The 21,258-nt window shown below is 44.9% G+C and overlaps 1 protein-coding gene across 3 annotated transcripts; it reads left to right on the top strand.

The window, feature by feature from the left end:
* Window positions 1-1,624: 1,624 nt before the first annotated feature.
* Window positions 1,625-19,485, top strand: LOC1279493 (uncharacterized). 3 transcript variants are annotated; one of them, XM_061661104.1, is made up of 10 exons: window positions 1,625-2,251; window positions 2,852-2,937; window positions 8,096-8,636; window positions 8,724-9,476; window positions 9,583-15,160; window positions 15,233-15,438; window positions 15,531-15,815; window positions 15,907-16,184; window positions 16,292-16,394; window positions 16,490-19,485. In XM_061661104.1, exons 3-10 carry the CDS (start codon window positions 8,377-8,379, stop codon window positions 16,674-16,676), a joined length of 7,650 nt encoding a protein of 2,549 aa, XP_061517088.1. In that variant the 5' UTR covers window positions 1,625-2,251; window positions 2,852-2,937; window positions 8,096-8,376; the 3' UTR covers window positions 16,677-19,485. The 3 variants fall into 3 exon arrangements, with proteins under 3 accessions (XP_061517088.1, XP_061517087.1, XP_061517090.1); XM_061661103.1 differs by lacking the exon at window positions 2,852-2,937; XM_061661106.1 differs by lacking the exon at window positions 2,852-2,937 and having other exon boundaries at window positions 1,625-1,796.
* The last annotated feature ends 1,773 nt before the right edge of the window (window positions 19,486-21,258 follow it).

The raw sequence follows: 21,258 nt of genomic DNA on the forward strand, positions 1-21,258 counted from the left end.
GTAATATCATCTATACGGAATCAGGAGAGACCGTGTATCTGACTCATAATAATTTTTGCTCGGAATGTTATAACACAATTAAAATTATGATTGATTGAAGGTGGGTGAAACTCACTTCAAGAAAAGGATAACAATACCCAAGCGCCACAGATTAAGCTTAAACGACTGGAAAATTGAATATCCATAGAAAAAAATGAAAGCTCCTCAGCTTCATTGGTTTGACCATTAAAAGGCGTATTAAAACTGATTATTATATTGCTATCCTTTTCTTGCAATGTGTTTCGACAAGTTTCATTTTATCATGACCTATATAGCCTTCTAACTTTCCGAGCAAAAATCTATATGAATGGTCGTGTGGTCAGATACGTGGGTATCAACACCAACGACCATTTCTCAAATCTCACTTGCTACAGTGCTGGTGGTTTCCATTGGAATTTAGTATTTAAACAATCGTATCGCCGTTCTAGTTCTAGCGATGCATAATGCATAGCGAAACCATACAACAGTACAGAGGAAATGAGAAAGCTCTCCTCCTCCAAGCGAGGAGGCTCAACTGGTTGGGTATCGCACAAACAGATGGCGCCACCAGCTTTTTTTGCTATTTTTAGAATGCATGAGTCGTTTGCCGTCTGCTAAACGAAGTCTTTCTATATTCCGTTTAGGTGCTTGAGTCGTTTAGAAGCCGTTTAGCGGTCGTTTAGTGGATTTGTGGCACTTGGGTATAATTATGATTAAAAAGCGGCATCTATTGAAGAATCCAAAGAACCATCGAAACTTACGGTTTTTTGTATAGACGTGCAATTTTCAAGTCGTTTAAGTTTAATCTGTGGCGCATAGGTCGTGATTAGTGACTTTTTTTGCGTGGATATTTAATTTTTCTTTCGTGCTGCTTTGAAAAGAGCTCGCAGAAAAGATTTTGCCGTTCGCTAGATTGTCATCTAGAAGTAGTGTAAAGTCAATCTTTGTTGTGGTTTGTGCTGTAAGCTGAGAAATAGTTGTTGTGCACTGCAGAGGTTATTTTTGTGATGGAGCGCTATTTATAGGCTTATTAGATGATGGAAAGTTATGTCATCCTCGTCTGATTTCTGTCAAACTCATAGTATGACTCACAAAAAACTTACCGTACGCGTAAATAAGACATGAAAATTTATCGGTCAGTTTTCACATTTTTTACTCAATTCATTGATTTCCTGAGCATTATCATAAGCATTGAAAATGAGCTTGCCATTCACGCTCTTCTTATCAAACACCAACAATAAATGCAAGTTTGCTATCGGCTTTTACAGAAAAAAATGCTCTCCAAAGCAAATTGGAAATGAGCATGTCGAATTCCGATTTCCCGACCAGTAGTATCTGTCAATTGCGATATGACAGAAAAACGCCAAATGAAAGTACTTTCGATCTTCTAATAAGCCTATTATTGGTGGGTATGACTGGTGTTAGCACTTGAAAATGAGCAACATTTGTTGGAACAAAATTGCTAGTTGGGTAACGAGCTAAGCTTGTTGAGTACTCCACTATTTGATATAACCGCACTGACAACGCCAGAAATATAAACAGTCAAAATGAGATACACACACACACATAACCGCACCTAATAACATAGCTCACACATCTACACACTTTCAGAGCACAACCAACTTCGAAGTGCGAGAACGCAGTAGTAGTGATTCAATCGAAGAGCGAGAACGAGGAAAGACTTCTTGCGGCCAAGATGAAGGTTTTTGTGGAGACCACTCATTGAAGAAAAATCGTGTCAATCTAACCAGTCATCTGCTGCGCTCGATGCTAACACAGTGCGTAGAAAATATTTCCCTTTTGCATGGTTTAGTATTGTGTGCGTGATTTTGTGGAAAATTATATTATGGGCCGAGAACAATTTCCGGACCATATCTCGGGAAAGAATACGCACGTACCACACGTAATGTCTATGCCAGGTGTATGCAGGAGTGAGACCCCATGATAGTGTGGTGTGAAATAGGTAGTGAAAAAAACGACAACAAATGGAGCTGTCGGTGCATTATTCATCTGGAAAAGATTAATCGCAGCTATTTAAGAACCCCGACGATTAATGGGATTCGAAAGAAAATGTTATCGATTATGTCATGGTTTTGTCGTCGGTCATAGTGCGGTGGAAATAGTTCGATATTGCTGCAAATTAACCAGTTCCGGTGGTGCATTGCTGTAAAAATTAGTACAATTTAAGTTTCCTTCACATAAAGGTGGTACCTTCTGCAAACAATCACGCCAGGTACGTACGACTTGCAAAGATATATACGACTATAATTTATCCAAGTGGGCAAGGCTGGGTTCTCGCGCACTGCCTCTGCAAAGGATACCAATTGCCGTAAAAACACTTGATAAATGGCCCTGTAGCCTCGTAAAACCGCCCGCCCTGCGCCATCCGCGGTCGGTCCTTTCAGAATGGGGACGCAATAGGTCGTTTTCGGGACAACGGAAAGAAGGCAAAAAACCCATCTCCTCCCTAACTAATGAATGCAGTGTGGACAAAATGGATGAAAACTTTTTCCTTTTGGCTGGGAGCTCAATTGATATTCTATTTCGCCGTCCAGCTCCTCCGATGAGGCAGCGATTGTTTCGCTGGCGAACGTGAAGAATTTGTTAAACGCATATATTTTTTTCACTCTCTTCGGTGTTCGGGAAAGGAAACTCGCCTTTCCGTTCATTATTATGTTCTCCCACTGTGTCTGCTTCTCCCATGTATATCCCGTTCGAAAATAGATCCTTTCCGAAAGTTCGAGCAGCGTAGAAATGGGAAAAATTTATGATTATTTGATCAGTGTTTTATTTTTTAATTTATGTAAATAATTCTTTATTGCACGTTTCAAAGCACATCGGCAGCGTGTGCGAGAGTGTGAGCGAGTTCGCCTGCTTTGATGTGGATGTGGCGTCTCTTTTCTTCGTGCATAGGTAAAGGTGCGTATAAAAAGGAAGGTTTTATTAGCGCACCATACACTGGCCTACTGGGACCGTATAATCGTATAATACCGCTTGCAGTAGTGTAGGTGACATAAACACAGGCTTTGGGGCGTTTGCGCGACAGAGAGAAAGTATGAAAGAAAGAGAGAGAGCATAAACGAATAATCCGCTGGGAATGGTGGGATGATGGTGTGGTATGCGTGACTTGCGATAGTAAACTACACACCGGGTAGGTGTACGATGTGGGACAAAGCGAGAGGGAGAAAAGACGAAGGAATGAGAAAGAGGCAATCTTTTTTTTGTTGCACTGTGGAGCGCTCAAGAAGCGGAACGAGATAGGTAGAGTATAAATTGTCTACCCATACCACCACAAGGTGGATGAAATATGAGAGAATTTCCTCTACTCAACACTAATGCTGTGTGCATGTGTAGGGCTCGAATGTCACTTTTCTGGATTGTCTGTCAAGCATCGGGTTGTTTTCATTTGTTTGTTTGCCAATGATTAAGGCCCGAATCCGATGCCCCCGGTCAAACCCCGGGCGAATCGATCGGTACGGACGCAGACCGTGGTAGATGATTGCTCTAACCGGAGAAAGATGAAAATGTGTCGTTTATTGCGTTATCAACGTATTTTTCTTCTCGGTAGTGTTTTTGCTGCAAAGTACAGCAGCAAAATGGTCCTACCGCAGAAATCGTGTTATTATGCCCAATAACGTTCACCGGGCCACACTGCGCATGTCCCAATAATATCCAACTTGACAGATATTAATTGCTTTGAAGTTGGCCAACAATAGGGAATAAATTGAATTCAAAATTTCAAATTCAATTATGTATGCTTTTTCCTAGGCGTGTCTGGGAATATGCTGAGCAAGGCTGATGGCGGCCTCCACGGCGTTTCCCGTAGCCACCAAAAAACGTCCGCATCGCAACCCTATGGTGAAAGAATACAGCGAAAAAGCCTTCAATCCATCCTTTCGGTGAACATTAGGAAAATAACTTCAAACGGAAAAATGACCTTCCCTGCTTCGAAGCCATCCAAAGCAATTCTAGCAGAACGAACGTGGTCGAAATAGTGGCTAACCGATTCGTGAAGATTTATTTTTTAATAATACACGGTACGTTAATTTAACGATCTACCCAGCCGGAGTTCGGTCCGACATTTTGTTCCATTTCTCGGGCAGCCCATTTCATGCAATGATTGAGATAAATTCAAGAATAACGATCGGCGCACACGGTCTGGAAAGCCACCTGCGCCCAAAAAATGGGTCCATCCGTTCGTCGCAGGTGATGGTGGTGGTGGTGGTAATGGTAGTGAGACAGAGACAGAGTGACAGACAGAAGCGAGAAAAAACGGCAAATGTTTGTTCGGATGCTCTTCACCAACACATTGAAGCATGCTGTCTACACTTCACCGGCGTGTGTACCTTTCCCTGTGGCCGTACCATCTGGAAGGAAGCTGGCCGAGAACATTTGTAGGCTGCGAAGGGGAATCTATTATCGTGCAGCAAACCCGGCTCGTATTGCATACGGTGCTAGAATTCTGTCCTTTCTGTCCAAAAAGGGCAGAGTTCTCTTTTCCCCTGTTGGCTTTGCGAGAAAGAGAGAATCGCACATTCGCTTACTTCTGGCATGTTTTTTTGTCGTTATCCTTCTTTAGAATTCGCTCAGTTTGTTTAAGAAGGCAAAAAAAAAGTTCCAGTTCAATTAAAATCGTATCTCACCAGTTTTTGTTACATGTAATGAAAAATATCATTTACGCGTTACGCAAGTATGCTAGGTAACTTCTTAAGGTGGCCATTCTTTTGCCGGGTCGAGCTCACTGTTCTAAACACACTAATTTAATGCAGCATGGGGAAACTTCCCATCCGGCCACGCAAGAGAGCAGAATCGGTATAAAAAAGTGCCTTGGTGTGCGTCACCGTCCGCTTTCTCACACTGGCAAACGACGGAGGGCTTGTGTGCGATCAAATGATAGCTTTTAATCTTTGACATACACAAATGGGTTTTTATTTCCCTTTCGCTACACACCCTGGTTACGTTACGTACGGGGCAGGCGATGTTGGTTGTTTAGTTAGCAGCATGCTGCGATGGATTTTCTCGCTCGCAATGCTGTATTTTGGCGTTCTCTCTTTCTTGCTCTCCCGGCGGCCCCGCAAGAACAGCAACGGAGGCTCTAACCGAGACGGCATAGTGCAAACAGTCGCAATGGAACGGCAGGGCACCAAAGGGAGGGAGGATGAGAAGAACATGTGTTTACAATGCCCACGAACGAATGCTCCGTTCCGTGCTAACAACACAGCCGTTCGTACGTTTGGGATCGCAGGAAGAGCATTAAAAAAGTGCCCAGCGTGATCCTGTGGCCGTTACAGGGGAGAGAGACCATCGATGAACATGACGATGATGATAGGTTCTTTCTGCACCACTGTCCCTATCCGTGTCTTCTCTACTTTTGGTTTCGGTCGGCATTTCTGTCGATTAGCCGAATCATCGAAAAATGACGTTCACCTTTTTGTACCTTTTTTTACATTAAATTGCTCATTATATGATATACGATTTAAAGTACTGCCAAGCCCTGCGCAGTTCTTTGTTCCCGTTGCTATATGTGGCAAATTCATACAGTTTGTTAATATAAAATGTATATTTAACATTCGTTGCAATGGCCGCAAACCATCTGAGTGAAATCCTTTGTCCTCTCCGTCTTTTTTTAATTGAACACGAAAAAGGGAAGTGTGTCCTAAAGAAACATTCAATCGATTACTCATCAAACAACATTTGCTGGCTTAAATAGGTTTTACGCTGCCGTAGTATGCCAAACTCTCTTCGCACTGTGATGTGGAACCAACGGACGCGAGAAAAACGCGCTTGTTTTCACTAAGTTTCCCATGTAAACATCGACTGCGCCGTCGCAATGCAATTTGAACCGTCTATAAACGCTCTCGCGGATCCGTCCCAGCGTTCTTTCGATCCTGCTTCCTGCTGCTCTGGCGGGATCTGCCTTCCTTATTCCGCATCCGCTGTGCGTCGCCCGTGGTCGCCGACCATATGGAAAGGGAGAGAACGTGTGAATGCGTCTCCGGTGCGCTCACGTCGCCGCCTACTCGATGTGCAAGAGGAGGCCTCCGGAGCCGGACTCAGCTCAGCTTCTTTGCCTCACACGAGAGCTCATAAAAAGTAATATGCCTCCTGGCTAGCAGCACGATGGCTGGCGGCGGCTGGCTGCTGCGGTGAGTGCCTCCTAGCACTACCGCCAACGGAGGAAGTGCTCTCACACACATATCGTCCGGGAGGGGATTCTTTTCGACGGTCCTGTGTGGTGTGCGCCTCATACCATACAGTACCAACATTCCGACTGGCGAAAGGATGATGATGATGATGATGATGCTGCTGCTGATGATGACGGTGTGCACCACTACATGGACGCGCGCTGTACCGTGCAAGTGGAAATTGAATCGGCCAAAGTTGGGCATAAAAAAGAAACCCTCGAACCGACGGCCTCGGCGACGGAGTCTCATCCGTGGTGTGTGCTGTCGGGAAATAATCAAAGCACGAGAGAAAGAGAAGAGACCTCCGCTGGACTACGATTACGCTGACTGCTTGGATGTGTGTTTCGTAGGATGATGGGAACCGAACCGACCGGGATTATTATTTTTGTGGAATGGCTGCTCGATTATGGCTCGCATGGGGGTTTCGAGAAGGCGTGTATGTTATGTGCCTGTGTGTATAGTCGTTTGTTGCTGCCCGTGCAGAGAGGAGGATATTGCCACTTTGCTGGGGGTACCTGCTTGTGGCAGCAGCCCCGTACCGACTGTAAGTTCCCTGTTGGTTCCTTGGTACGGTATGGCCAATATCGTAGCAACCACTATGCCAGAAAACACACACGCTCACACCGAGTGCCGTCGTGAAAAGCTGCTTGTGTATATGTACACTGTAATGTGGGCTGCTTGATGGTAACTTTATTACTATTAAAAAATAATAGTATTACATGTGCGCGGCGCCAGCGAAAATATCATCCGCGGCACGTGGAAAGTGGATAGTGCAATACTATTTCAGCGCACTCCTCCTGAGGGCCTCACATACACACACGTAGCACGCTACTGGCATGCCACACTCCCCAGGGTGGATTGGAGTGGACCCAGATGGAAATCGTTGCACACCTCCACCCAGTCAACTCCCGTGCGCTAGGCGCGCTGTAGCACTGTATGTGGCCATCAATAAAATTTGTAAACCCCTCTCTCCTCCCCGTCCATCGGCCCCGACGGAACCGGACGAACCAGAATGCGAGAGAAACGAGTGTTGTTTTTTCGTGGCTTTTTCTGGTCTGAAATGACACTCCAGATAGCGTGTGTGTGGCGGAGTGGAGGACCCCCATCGTAACGGCGGAACGACGGCGTAAGGTTTGCTGCGCAGGGGACAGACGAAGAATAAAAAAACGATAATCATATCTCAGTGCTCAATTTCTTCCACTTACAGCTGGTGCTGCTGGTGGTGGGTCGGTTTTAGTAGATCGATTTTAGCTTACCGTTAGAACACGGACTCGAATCGATGTGTTCAAGTGGATTAACTTTGTAGTTACGAGAGGGTATAGGTAAAAGGTACGGACACTAATGGCAAGTTTAACAAGCGCCCTTCCTGATCCTGGTTTAAAATACAGAGAAAAATTTAAATTTGCTCTCTCAGGAATGCAATGCGAAAGCTGCGCATAAATTCCAATCGAACGGATACTGTTTTTTATTGTAATTAAACAGCATTCGGGTACGGTTGGAATCTTGCCACGAAAGCGAATACGAAATTTATTTTATCAATCATTTACTCGTTCATTTCTAATCAATCATCGGCTGATATAATGCTCCTCTGTGTCAGATTTCGACCTTTACAACAAACCGAACGGTGGTTAATCGCTCATTGAAGACTTTGGCGATACTGGTCGATGGTTAGCAGTTTTTTCCCCTTTACGCAAGTAGCTGGAAGTTTTCGAGAGAGTAGAAATTAATTTTCCAATTTGTTCAAAGTAGTTGTTCGCAATCGGTCAGGTTGAAATAGATAGGCCATCATCTGTTTGGTGTTGGTGTATAAGGTGGTCTGGTCAATTATTTGCATATATTGTTATATGATGTGAAGCTACAACATGTTGTACCATTTTGACTCTATTCAACAGATTGTACAGCTAACTATTCCTTGAAAATCAGCAGAAGGAAGAATCTCTACGTGAATGCAGCAACATGGAGGACATTCGATATTCTTCTCACCCGCTGAAATCAAGGTTTAGCAAGTTAAGCAGCTAAAAATACTTTTTCCATCGAAAGCACGTTACTTAGGAGATAGTTTGAATTACTTGGTAACTTCAACTAGCGCCGCTAGGTCGGAGTTGAATCGGTGCAGAATTCTTCACATCCTTAATTTAATATCCGTCGCATAGACGATATAAAAAGGAGCTAAATGATGTTTTACTGCAGCCGAGATCCTGCCAAAGCGTCCAACTGTAGTAAAAGTAGCAGCACGTCAGCCAAATCTCATGGACCTTACCACCAACCGTACTCGCTCCTGGACATCACCGCCCGGATCGTAGCTCAGAATGAACCATTCCAGAAGATCGAGGAACGTTACGACCGGATCCCTGAACCGGTCCAGAGGCGTATCGTGTTTTGGTCCTTTCCTCGCAATGAAAAGGACATCTGCATGTACAGTTCCTTGTCCAGGTGAGTTGAACAACGGAGCGGTTTAGTTGGTAATGTACGTATGTGCGATAGCTCTAATGTAAATTGATGCTTATTTCTCCCATGTAGGGTTTCCTCCATAAACTCGGTGGAATCGCAAAGCTTGAGCTTCTGCACTGGACTCAAATTGGTTGAAACTGGTTGTGTGGAGAATGTCCTTCAAGTTGGATTCCATTTAAGTGGGATTGTGTGGTCACACCCACCGAACCAAATCGAACGCCACAACAGCGGCGGCAATGCTGGGTCGTCTTCCGGAAGCCGCAATAATGATCTGGGCTATCCATTGCCTCCAGCAAATCAGAATCTTTACAATAATTACCATCACAACAATCATCATCAGCAGCCGCACCATCATCATGTTCATCAGCATCATCCGGCGCATCATCATCACCAGCAACAGCAACAGCACCATGCGCATCAGAATCATCATGCTCCTCCTCTGTCCCCACCACCACCCGCACCTGCAATGGTCCATCCAGTGCAACCACAAGGTGGGGCTGGTGCAGGTGGTGGTGGACCAGCAGCGGCTGGAGTGGGTGTACAGGTGGCCGCTGCCGCTGTAGCAGCCGCGGCAGCCGCAGCCGCTGCAGGTGTCGGTGGTCCTGCTCCGCCGGGTGGACCTCATATGGTGGTTGTTGCTCAACAGCCAATCGGTTTGGCCGCTCAGCAAATGCAGCCACCAAATGGGCAGCAGCCTTTCAACGGAGCCAATATGGACCACCGAGATGCGTTCAATAACATGTCCCTTGGTGGGCAGAGCGGCTCCAACACAAGTGGACTGGAAGAGAATAAGAAATTTAAAGTATCCGTCAGCTTCGATCGGTAAGTTTATATATATCTGTGTGTGTGTGTATGTAAAAAAAAGGTCCACAATGTTCGCAATCAGCTACAAAATAATCTCTAACATTTCAATATTACTCTTCGGCAGATGTAAAATAACTTCAGTGACGTGTAGCTGCGATACTAAGGATATATTTTGGTGCCATCATGTGGTCGCCTTAGCCCTCTACCGAATACGGAATGCTGATTCGGTGAAACTACGCGTTCCTATATCAGAGACTTTACTACAAATGAACCGACAGCAGCTACAAAAGTTCATTCAATATCTAATTGCCGAACATCATACGGAAGTGTTGCCAACGGCACAGCGTCTTGCTGATGAGATATTGCAGCAGCGCTCGGAAATCAATTCCATCTGCGGTGCGCCAGATCCGACGGCGGGTGCTTCCAAGGATGACGATCATTCGTGGCATCTGGACGAAACGCAGGTCTGCGAAGCGGTGAAAACGTACCTCGGTCAGGGTAGTTACTATTACAGCAGTAAGCATCTCAATTCACTTTTCGGCAAAGTGCGAGAAATGTTGCGTGCTCAAGACTCGAACGGTGCCCGCATGCTGACACTAATTACTGAGCAGTTCCTAAGTGACCCACGACTAGTGCTGTGGAAAAATCACGGCACGCCAATGACGGAAAAATGTCGCCAACTGTGGGATCAACTCGGTGCCTTGTGGGTGTGCATAGTGTTGAACCCAAAATCATCGCATGCGGAACGCATGCACTGGAAGTCGCTGTTGGAGAAGTGGTCGAAAAGTGAGGTATGTCCACAGGAGGATCCTGACTTGCGTACGTCACCGTCGTCCAGTAGGGAAAGTGTACGCGACCGATCGAATCGTGAACGGGAGCGTGATCGGAATCGATTCTTTCGTGAAAATAATCTACGCAACATGATGTACTACAACCATCACCATCAGCAACTCCAGTACCAGCAACATCACAATAATAATCAACCTAACGGAGGAGGAGGAGGTGGCCACGATCATCCAAATCGTAATCACTTTAACCATCGGTATGGTGCGATGAAAAATAGAAATGGAGATAATGGAAATCGAGGAGGAAACAATCATCATAACGACCAGTACGATAGCTCCGAAACGGACTCCGATTCCGACGACGAGATGGATGAAGCGAACGAGGACGAGGGTGCTGGAAACAATGGTCGAGACGAGGAGGAAGAAAACAACGAGAATGGCGAGGTCTTGAACGATCATGACGACGAAGACGACCATCATGATGATGAAGAGGCAGAGAGGCGTCGAGAAGATGAAAATGGTATGGAGGAGGATGTAGTCGATCAAGTGCACAACATTTTGCAGGACATCAATTTTGCCGATGGAGCGGAACCCGGTCCGAGCCGTAAACATCGTGACGAAGACGGAGAGGTACGAGATTTCATGAACCTCAACTTGATGAACGTTCCGGAGGAAGAACATCGATTGCCAGAAATGATGCCGGAAAATGACGACAGCTCCCGAGAATCGATGGATGTCGACGGAGCCACAATAGGTGGCGCACCATCAAGTAGCGTAATTGGTAGAGTGAATCAAGCCGGTGGTAGTGGTGGTGCAGGAACCTCTAAATCTAGTGCTGGAAATGTTAGCTTCTTCCAAAGCCCATGCATCTGCGGAGAGGATAAATGTGAATGCAATAGGCCAGTGTTTTTGGACGACATAAAACCGAAGAAATTTTTCGATTGTGTCGCTGCTGCAACCGCTGGTGGTAGTGTATCAATGCCAGCAAGTGTAAGCGCTCCTAACTTCGACGTGAACGAGGATGCCAATCAGGATTGCATCGAGCTATCAAAGGACATGTCTATGGCGGGTACGAGTGGAACGTCTACGACAGGGACGCTGAAAATAGGTACAAACAATGAAGCAATCGAAACTATTGCCGGTACTTCTTTCTCGTCGTCATCGTCCTCTTCGTCGTCAAATTCATCAGGGATGGATGATCATCGGAAAGAGGTAGATCTAGACTTTGAGAAACCTGGACCGTCGGGATTGAATAATCGGCGAATCAACCCGGCGGAGGAACCAACCAGTTCAGGCTCGGGAATGTCTTCAGGTACGGCTGCAGATAGAGCTACTGTTATGTCCCATGATGATTGCGATGAGTGTGACCAGCAACAACACAAAGATAAACCAGTGTGCAAGAGAGCATTGGAGGATGAGGAAGAAGCTGGACCTAGCGGCATTTCCACATCCCATGCTGCCAAAAAGTCCAAAGAATCAACGAAGGAAGACGCGGACGTTATGGATGTGGATCCCGAAGCTGGACCTAGTTCAAGGCGTATCAGCACGGACGATGGGTCTGCTGGAGCCGGCGGTTCAGGGCTGAACGGAAATGCGGCACCCGAAGGGCGCGCTAAACCTGCGAACGCTGGTGATGGAAATGCAGGGGGGAATGGTCGACCCTGCAAGCGTCTAAAATTGAACAATGGTTCATGGGTTAGCAAAAATGGTAACAAAACACCTCGTACCATTTTCCACAAAGCGCTCGATGCAGTGAACATGTCGTGGGAAAACGAACACCTTAAACGAATCCTTGAGTCGGATAGCTACAAGCTCTCTAGTCGCAATTCTGTGCAAATTGCCGGTTCCAGCAAGACCCCCGTAGCTAGCAACCCGAGCGTAAAATCCAACTTCAATGCCAACGGACAACCGTTGTGGCATGAAAAAATATCCATGACGGCAGCAAGGATCGACTCATTGCGTTCGCATGGTCACATGGAGGCTGCGCTGAGATTATCAGTAAGCGTTGTACGAACAATGCGTGAAATTCAGCGCGAGGCGCAAGCTCTTTGGTTACGACACAAACCAAAGTTACCCCCATCACAAACTTCCTCCACTGAGCATCCAACACCTGGACCCTCTGGTTCTGGATCAGGATCGTCAACTACGGCAGCACGGTGCAACTGTGGTCCTTTGAAAGTTGTTGCGACCGAGCCGTCCACGTGCAGAAAGGAATCGAGTGCTACTAAACAGATGCATCATTCCTTGTTAGCACCACCGGCCCCGGTACCATCCTCCTCCTCCTCGTCATCATCATCATCATCATCATCCTCTTCTTCTGCTTCTGCAATCCAACAACAGCAAATTATGCATCAACATCAGCAGCAGCATCACAGTCACCATCACCATCAACAGCAACATCTGATGCAGCAACAACACCAACCGCAGGCTTCGACATCATCCGGAATAAAAGCCGGATGCCAGTGCCAATCGCATCGTCATCAATCACAAAGTTCAGCCCATTTTCCTCTTCCACCACCGGCCCCGTTAATGCAAGATATGCACCCACCCAACGCACTGCCAGTACCGGCGATGAAGAAAGATTGCTCTAAATGTATCCAAATTAAATGTTACTATGAGTCGGTTGGATCTGGTGCATCTTCGCTAAAGCACAACGGTCCCATTGCCGGCCCATCTCATGGAGGAGCTAACAATGCTCACCACGGCCAGCATCAGGCACCACCTGCACCGTCAATGCCATCTACGTCGGCAGTTGCACCTCAACAGCAACGAATGCATCGCAGTTCAAGTGGAATGATATGCACCTCCTCAAAATGCAACCATTTCCTGGCCGGACCCAATGGTGCTGGAATGATGCAACCCCAACCGCCCCACGACATCTATCGTAAAATGCCCCACTGCTCGTCGTCTTCATCGCACCAACCGCCGGCAAATCAGGCACAGCAACCCCATTGTAGCCGCGATTACCGTTACATGAAATTTCCGAGCATGCCAACAAATCATCAACAACATCATCATAACCATCATCACCATCACCATCATCATAACCAACAACAACAGCTCGCGAATCAGCACCATGCACCACCAGGTGCAGCAATGATTGTTCCCGTTGGTATCCGACATCCTCCTCCTCCCCCTCCTCCACCTTCTTCATCGTGCCCAGTACCGGGTCCATCGACATCTCGATCGCATGGAGCACCGGTTTCTGATCCATCGATGTCTGCTACTTCGACGCAATCATCGGTCACAGTAACAACGGTGTCATCACACATATCTGCCGGTAGCTCGAATACCACCGGTGGTCCAAGTGCAAGCTCCTCCGCTACGGCATCTACTTCAGCATCAAAGTCTTCCTCCGCCTCTTCGGCGGCAGTGGCAAGCTCATCTTCCTCTTTTCCATCCAAATGTAACTGTCCTATTCACAAGGAAGAAATATTACCGCCGCCACCACCACCACCACCGGCACCAGGTCATTCAGCAGCGCCAGCAGCGTGCCATCCGACGGATGCCAATGTAGGACTACCGACTATGAGCACCACGGTATCGTGCTGTGTCAAGCCTATATGTTGCTCTTTGGCAATGCCACCACACCATTCACAGCACAAACCAGGTCCGGCAAACTGTCCAGGTTACGTTCCATCTTCCAGTGGTATATCTACGTGTGGCGGGTGTGCAATGCACGCCAATGGACCACAACCTACAATGTACAACAACGGTGGAATGTATGGAATGCCAGGCCCGTCGTCTTCTTCCATGGCAGCGTCATCTGGGCACGGTCACGCACAACCCATGCCTTCAGGCTCGATGTCAAAGCCGTTTGAGCGATCGATAATGGGATCGTTTAATGGTTCCGAATGCGAAGTACTGCCTATAGCACAGCACCAACACAAGGATGACTGTCCTGTGGCACTAGCTAAACAGAAGAATTACCCGACCATTGGTGGCAGCTCTTCGGGAAGCAACAGTAATAACAGTAACTCTGCTAGTACTTCACAACCCGGTCCGAGCCGATCGAGCACATCGACATCATCGGCAATGTTGGACCCAATAAAGGTGAACCGGAAACCAAACTGCCTTTCGAAGTGCATCGATTGTAGCGTGGGATGTGAAGTGGAATTTCCACTAGACGCCATTGCATGCATTTTCGACTGTTTAACGGAAGCGTCATTAATACCGGAGGCAGTTACTGTTCAGATGAATGAAATGAGCCGCATGGCGTATGATGCTGGCAATGGAGGTGCTGTTGGTGGAGGCCCCGGGGGCAATGGCAGTGGAACTGCAGCCCCAGAAGATGTTAACATCATCGCTCCAAAGTACCGTCATCTGCCTATTGCCGATTCCGCCGATAAGCAGGAGACATACTTAACACTCGCGTTCGAGGCCGCCATTTTGGCGTTGAGCAAGCAGCGTATTATGCCCCACGGGTTGTACGCACAGCACGTCATCTGTAAGCAGCAGGATCAGTTAATACAGCGCCTACGCAGCATTGATCTCGACTCGGTTCTGGTCGGCGTACTGCGGAAGCTTAGCGTACAGTTGCTTGATGGTGGTCCAACGAGCGGATTGGGTGAGATGATACACCCCGAATCAGTGCCGATGCACACGTTGGCGAGGTTCCTGTTCGCCTCCTTGCTGAACCAACATTCCGATTTGGCGTTTGAAATCGGGCTGCGTGCAATGCGTTTCCCGATATTGGAGAATATCAACGAGGGTGCATCGGTTAACGGTATCGAATTGCAGCATAACAACTTTATGCATTCGCCATACCCTCGCTGGTGGACACTGGGACACTTGGAGACGCAGCAGTGTTCGCTCAGCTCCACAATGCTGAGTGCTGCCAAGGGTGACACCAAGCGCCTGTCGGCAGTGCTGCAGAATGCTCGACGAAACATTCACAGTTCGTCGCATCTGTTTAAGGTAAGGTTTGGCGAAATGAACTAGTTTCGTTTGCAGATATATTAAATATTTTGTACTATTTGTTTCATCTAGCTTGCCCAAGATGCGTTCCGCTTCGCCACACCGGAGAATGGTCCGCGCAGTCAAACCCTACTCGGTGTGGCTTTTGAGCTGGGACTGCAAGTGATGCGCATGACACTTACGTGTCTAAATTGGCGCCGTCGTGAAATGGTTCGCTGGTTGGTAACGTGCGCGTCCCATGTTGGCATCGATGCCCTTATGTCTATTATGCAGAATTGGTATGTATTTGGATTGGTTAAATGATGCAACATTGATTAATTGAAATTCTAATGTTTTTTTTTTTTGTTTCAATCGTGTCCCTTACCTTTAGGTATCACCTATTCACACCAACGGAAGCAACGGGACCAGTTGCTACTACTATCATGTCACATTCGACGATCATGAGACTGAATCTTAACTTTCGCCAGCAGGATGAGTTGTCTAACTGTGCCCGAACGTTGGCACTGCAGTGTGCTACAAAAGATCCACCGAACTGTGCCCTGAATGCGTTGACGTTATGTGAAAACGATGCGATGGCCTTCGAAACCGCATATCACATAGTAATAGATGCTGCGACTCACATTATGACATCAAGTCAACTCTTTACCATTGCTCGGTATGTGTCGATCGCAAGGGATTTGGATACACTTTCCATACTAACAATATTTCCCATCATTGGTTTCCTGTGGCTTATTGACTTCATACAGGTATATGGAACACCGTGGATATCCAGCGCGGGCATACAATCTGGCTATGTTGGCAATGAAAAATGTCCAGCTAGCTTACAACCAAGATACGCATCCCGCTATCAACGATATACACTGGGCGTGCGCATTGTCTCATTCGCTTGGCAAGCCCGAACTATCCAAAATGATACCACTGGTGATAAAAAATGTGCAGTGTGCCACTGTCCTGTCGGATATACTACGGCGCTGTAGCGTTCCTACGCCTGGACTGCACAATTTCGGCGCTCATGGTGCAAGAGGTAAGAAGAACCATGCACAGAATGAATGATATTTACCTCGCACGCCTCTTATATTGCACAATGCAAATACATAAATTACCTATTATGTCGTGTATCTCATTTCACAGGTAATAATTTGAGACAATGCATCAAGCTCAGTTACGATCGTGAACCTCTCAATCAATTGCTTGAAGCCGCCGTTTCGGCCTATGTAAATACGACGCACTCAAGGTAAATAGTTTAGCGCCACATTTGTACTCCCCGTGCTTCTCAGCCGCTCTTAGGTCACAGTCAGTGTAAAATAATATGTTTTTGGTTTCCTGCAGATTGTCCCACATTTCGCCGCGCCATTATAGTGATTTCATCGACTTCCTCAGCAAAGCGCGTGACACGTTCATGCTGGCACGCGATGGACCGGCACACTTTTCCCGATTGATCGAGAACATTACAATTGCCTATAAGGGCAAGAAAAAGCTGGTTCGGCAAGTGCGGCAACGCTTTCAATTTGTATAAAAACAAACAAACTAATTTAAGTAATTTGCGCATTATGTTGTCTTAAGCAACTCAATGCAAACCCAGCATCATTTTGGTTTGTTTTTGAAAACCTCTAACAGTGATTATTATATTCTATTAGCTAGGGTAATGAATTTTGATGCATACTTTATGCACCATCCGTACGCTTTGCGTTAGCAATTTTTTATTATGTGCGTTTCATATGCACATTCTGAATCGTACAAGATATGTCTCCCATGCCAGTGCGATTATTTAATAGTAGATTTCGGTTGTAAACAAATCTTCCTTCTACAACATTATCTAATTAGTTTGGATTTCCTTGTTAGTAAACGGTAAACCGATAGACAATGATTGTGAACAGTATTATGATGTTAATTGATAATGGTATATTTCTTTAATCGTCTCTTGTTTAATTGTTCTTTTTCCTGGTCTTTTGCTTGTTTTAGTTATGTACGCGTACTAAATTGTTATTTACATCTAGTTTATTCTTAATTTGTTTCACAGCGTACAATGTATGCTTTTCTTTCTTTTTGTCGATTGTGTCTCTCTTTACTGTCTCTGTTTTACACCTTTTCTTCCTTATGCTCTCGTACTACATTCGTATTTATGCAACCTTTCGTTCAATATTGATTCGCCATATATTGATTTTAATGTGAACAAAATCCTACTCCGAATTGATCTCAGTTTATAACATTACCCGACATTGCGCTAGTAAGCCGTATCAGTTGCCGGTTTGATCGAGTGAAACATGTCATGTGCACGAACTATATAGCTTGTTTTATGAAGAAGCGAAAAGTTACGATACTTCCCAAACTACCAATACAAAGAAATAGATGAATATTCTACAAACATTCGCGCAGCCGGTATATAGTGATTGAGTGCAAACGTGAACATATGCCAATCGATAGGAAATAGTAACAGTGCTGCAAACTAACAAGCACAGTTGAATAGCAATTAGTGAACTGAAACAGGATTGCCAAATACCAAATAACATAATGCACAGGTGGAAACACGGACGCATCATTGCAGTCACCTTTCGATGCAGCTAAAAGGCGTAAGGTCTACTACATTCAATGATATATAAAATGCAAAAAAAAACTAGACAAAAAAATAAGAAAATATCACCTAAGAAAAAAAGCATTAGTAATGGTTCATTAGCAAACTAACACGAATATTGCATTTAGTTTACGTGCCACTGATGTCCCAGCAACATAATATGTTTCATATAAGCTTACAAACAACGGAGAACAGCAATGATAGCGAAAGGAGAGCAAGGAACTACCAGTTGATTGCAGGTTATTTGAAAGGCAAGAAATCAGAGATTAATAAGGTGAGATTTTGTTATAAAGTTCGTGAGGACCGTTATTATTGTACGCCGCAAGGACTGTTATTTTTGTTAGGCCTATATGTACTTGTGGATCCGTTTGTTTAGTTTTGATTTTTGCTTTAGTATACACTTGATTGTTTTCAAAAATTATCATTATTTTGTATCTACCTCTTAGTGATAAAAGCATTCGTAACACATCAATAAGTAAGTTGAAAGCGGTTCCGTAGTAGTGACAAACAAAACTAATTGTAACATTTATTGTGCATGCGACAAGCTGCATCTTACCAAAGCAAAGATGATGCAGCGCATCGGACCTGCTTTACAAACTGTGTAACTCATTCAGAAAGGTGATGCATACTGACTCATACATTTATGAACAAAATTGAACCACTTTCCACAAAAGAATGGTTCAACAAGCATTACATTTCGGCATCGGTTAAAGTGCAATAGGTTTGATTTTAATGATTGTGAAATAATGCAGCTAAAAAACAATGTATCAAATATTAACCCATTGTCTGTTTCGCGACTTTTCTGTTCCATAAAATATAATCATTTGTAGAACATTATCTAATGACTGCAGCCACGGAACACACCCATGGAATATGTTGCATGATGTACCAGTTTTATCAGTATTACACAGGCGCAAATAATATAGATAGACAATAGAACAAAACAAAAAAACAAAATGGCTTATGAGTTAACAGAAAATGATTATTAAAACATGTTAGCGCACGTGAAAAAAAGGTGTTGACGATAGTACGATGACACGAACTACTAGTGCAGGAGTGCTAAACAGCGATAGCATTATCTCTCTTCAAAACCTCTGCTAGCTAACTTCTTAAACAAACATCTAGTGTAATGCATTCTGTTCGTGTCTCTGTTACTGTCAGAGAGGCGTTCCGAGAAATGGGTGTGGAAGGTAACATAACTTCAAGCTTACCACAGCCGTGACTAAAACAGTAACTACTAAATACTAAATAACTGCAATGAAAGTAATAATGACGGTAGTAATAATAGTAATACAATAAATACATGGTTTAAAAGCTTGAAATTGGTTGGAATAAAGCTAAGATATATCGATCCTAATAGAACCTAATGCGCAGTAGTGAAATATGATGGTGTACGCTGCAAAGGGTTAAGCGAAAGCGCAACATCTTTAAAACAACAGTCGCGCAAACTATTACGCCAACAGAGAGGGGGAAGAAAGTAATTTGGTGATTGTGGCTTAATTGTTGAGAGTGTAAGAAAATCTCAGGACTGGTAAAAAAAACACATACATAAATAACAAATTAGGAAACTTATGGAAACTAGTAGAATTATGGATGATTGGCGGAAGGGAGAGTAGAAAATACACGCCTACGGCGGCGGCTTGTGTGTTCTTGCGCGTATTAAAAAAACAGTCAGCAAACACTTAAAAAGCCAAAATAAGTCAAGCAAATGCAGGAATAAATGAATGATTGAAATAAACGCATACAACTACAATCATCATCGATTTGATTTGATGCATCGTGCAATGCCGAAATTAGCAAAAAAAAAGGCGATAGAAACGCGGGCAGGAAAGTGATTGAGTCATTAAATATGTAACTGATCGCAAACAAGAAATAGATGAAATAATTGAGCAGTTGAATTGGAACAGTTTTGTGGCGAATCATTGTTTTCGAATATGGTTCGCGAACACAGCGGTACCTTGCAACTAGTGGTGTGCATTACAACTCAGGATGAGTGAATGAGTGAATTAAATTATACGGCCAGAGCATGATCTTCGTTCGCCGAAATCCGTTCGACACTCACTTCAAAATGAGCGTACGGCACAAAAACCTCTCGCCGCAAAACCACGCGGATTTCGTCCCATAAAAGCGGAAACGAACGGATCTCTCATTGAAAAGTGAGTGACATCACTTTCTCATGAGATCAAATTAGTGGAGATTGGGTGTCGCGGCGAACGGAGTCCATGCTCTGGCCGAAAATCATTCAACTCATTTGTGACGAATGGTAACCCACTCATTGCGCTTTAAATCTTTCGTGAGTTTATCAACTCGTTGGAGACTTAAATCACCACGTGTGTCCAAAATTCTTTGCGCTCCAGTGGTACAGTCTAGTGATGGACAAAATGGGACTGCAGCCGGATTTTGATTGATCCGAATCCAGTTGCTTTCGGAAATCCAGATCAACTAAAAAAATGCTGGAGGGGGGGGGGGGGGGTGCTGGGTGTACCGAAATAATGTTTAGTCTTTTTACACCTGTTTCCAGCTACGTTCGAATCACGTGCCGTTTGCGAGCATCTACGGTTGAATCGCGTGCCAGTACGGTTGAATCGCGTTCCACTACGGTCGAATCATATGCTACTACGATCGAATCGTGTGCCGCTACCATTGGATTTCTGGAAGGTAGAACATAGTTAACTGTTTGTTTGCGTTTGAAAACTGCTTCTTTCTCCACCGATAGCAATTCGTTTGTAAAATACTTACACCTGTTTCCAGCTACGTTCGAATATCGTGCCATTTGTATCGAATCGCAAACCGCCTGCTTCGAATCGCATGCCACTATGATCGAATGCGTACAACCATGGTTGAATCGCGTTCCACTACGGTTGAATCATATGCCACGACGATCGAATGGTGTGCCGCTACCATTGGATTTCTGAATGGTAGACCATAGTAAACTGTTTGTTCACGTTTGCAAACTGCTTCCTTCTTCGCCGATGGCAATTCGTTTGTAAAATTCTAATAAAAGGTAATTTGCTGATTACACGTAAAATCTTTGTTATCAACGAATATCGTGGGCCCTTGTTGAAAGTAAAATCCTTATTTTCAACTAATATTTGGTGTTCGTTGTTGATGGTAAAATCCTTGGTTTCAACCAATATTCGTGAGGTTTACCTATAATCAGAGAATAATTCCCTTTTACTAATATTTTACAAACAAAACGCCGTCGGCGAAGAAGGAAACAGCTTTCAAACGTAAAAAAACAGTTTACTATGCTCTTGCTTTCAGAAATCCAATGGTAGCACCACACGCAGTGCTGCAAAATGTCATGAGTATCACGAGATTTTCACCAACGAAAACAATGAACATATCCGTGGTAGCTTGATGCTCATTGCTGATAGTCAATAAAAGTTCGCCATGACATGCTGAACACGACATGTGAATTTTTTAGTCCAACGCGATACTCTGACTGACAAACTTAGCTTAATGCCGGCGCAAGCATTATCATGATTTTTTTCTGGCTGTGAACAGTGCTGCCAAATGCAACTGT

The sequence above is a fragment of the Anopheles gambiae genome, chromosome 3, assembly GCF_943734735.2.
Source record: "Anopheles gambiae chromosome 3, idAnoGambNW_F1_1, whole genome shotgun sequence".
NCBI lineage: Eukaryota > Metazoa > Arthropoda > Insecta > Diptera > Culicidae > Anopheles > Anopheles gambiae.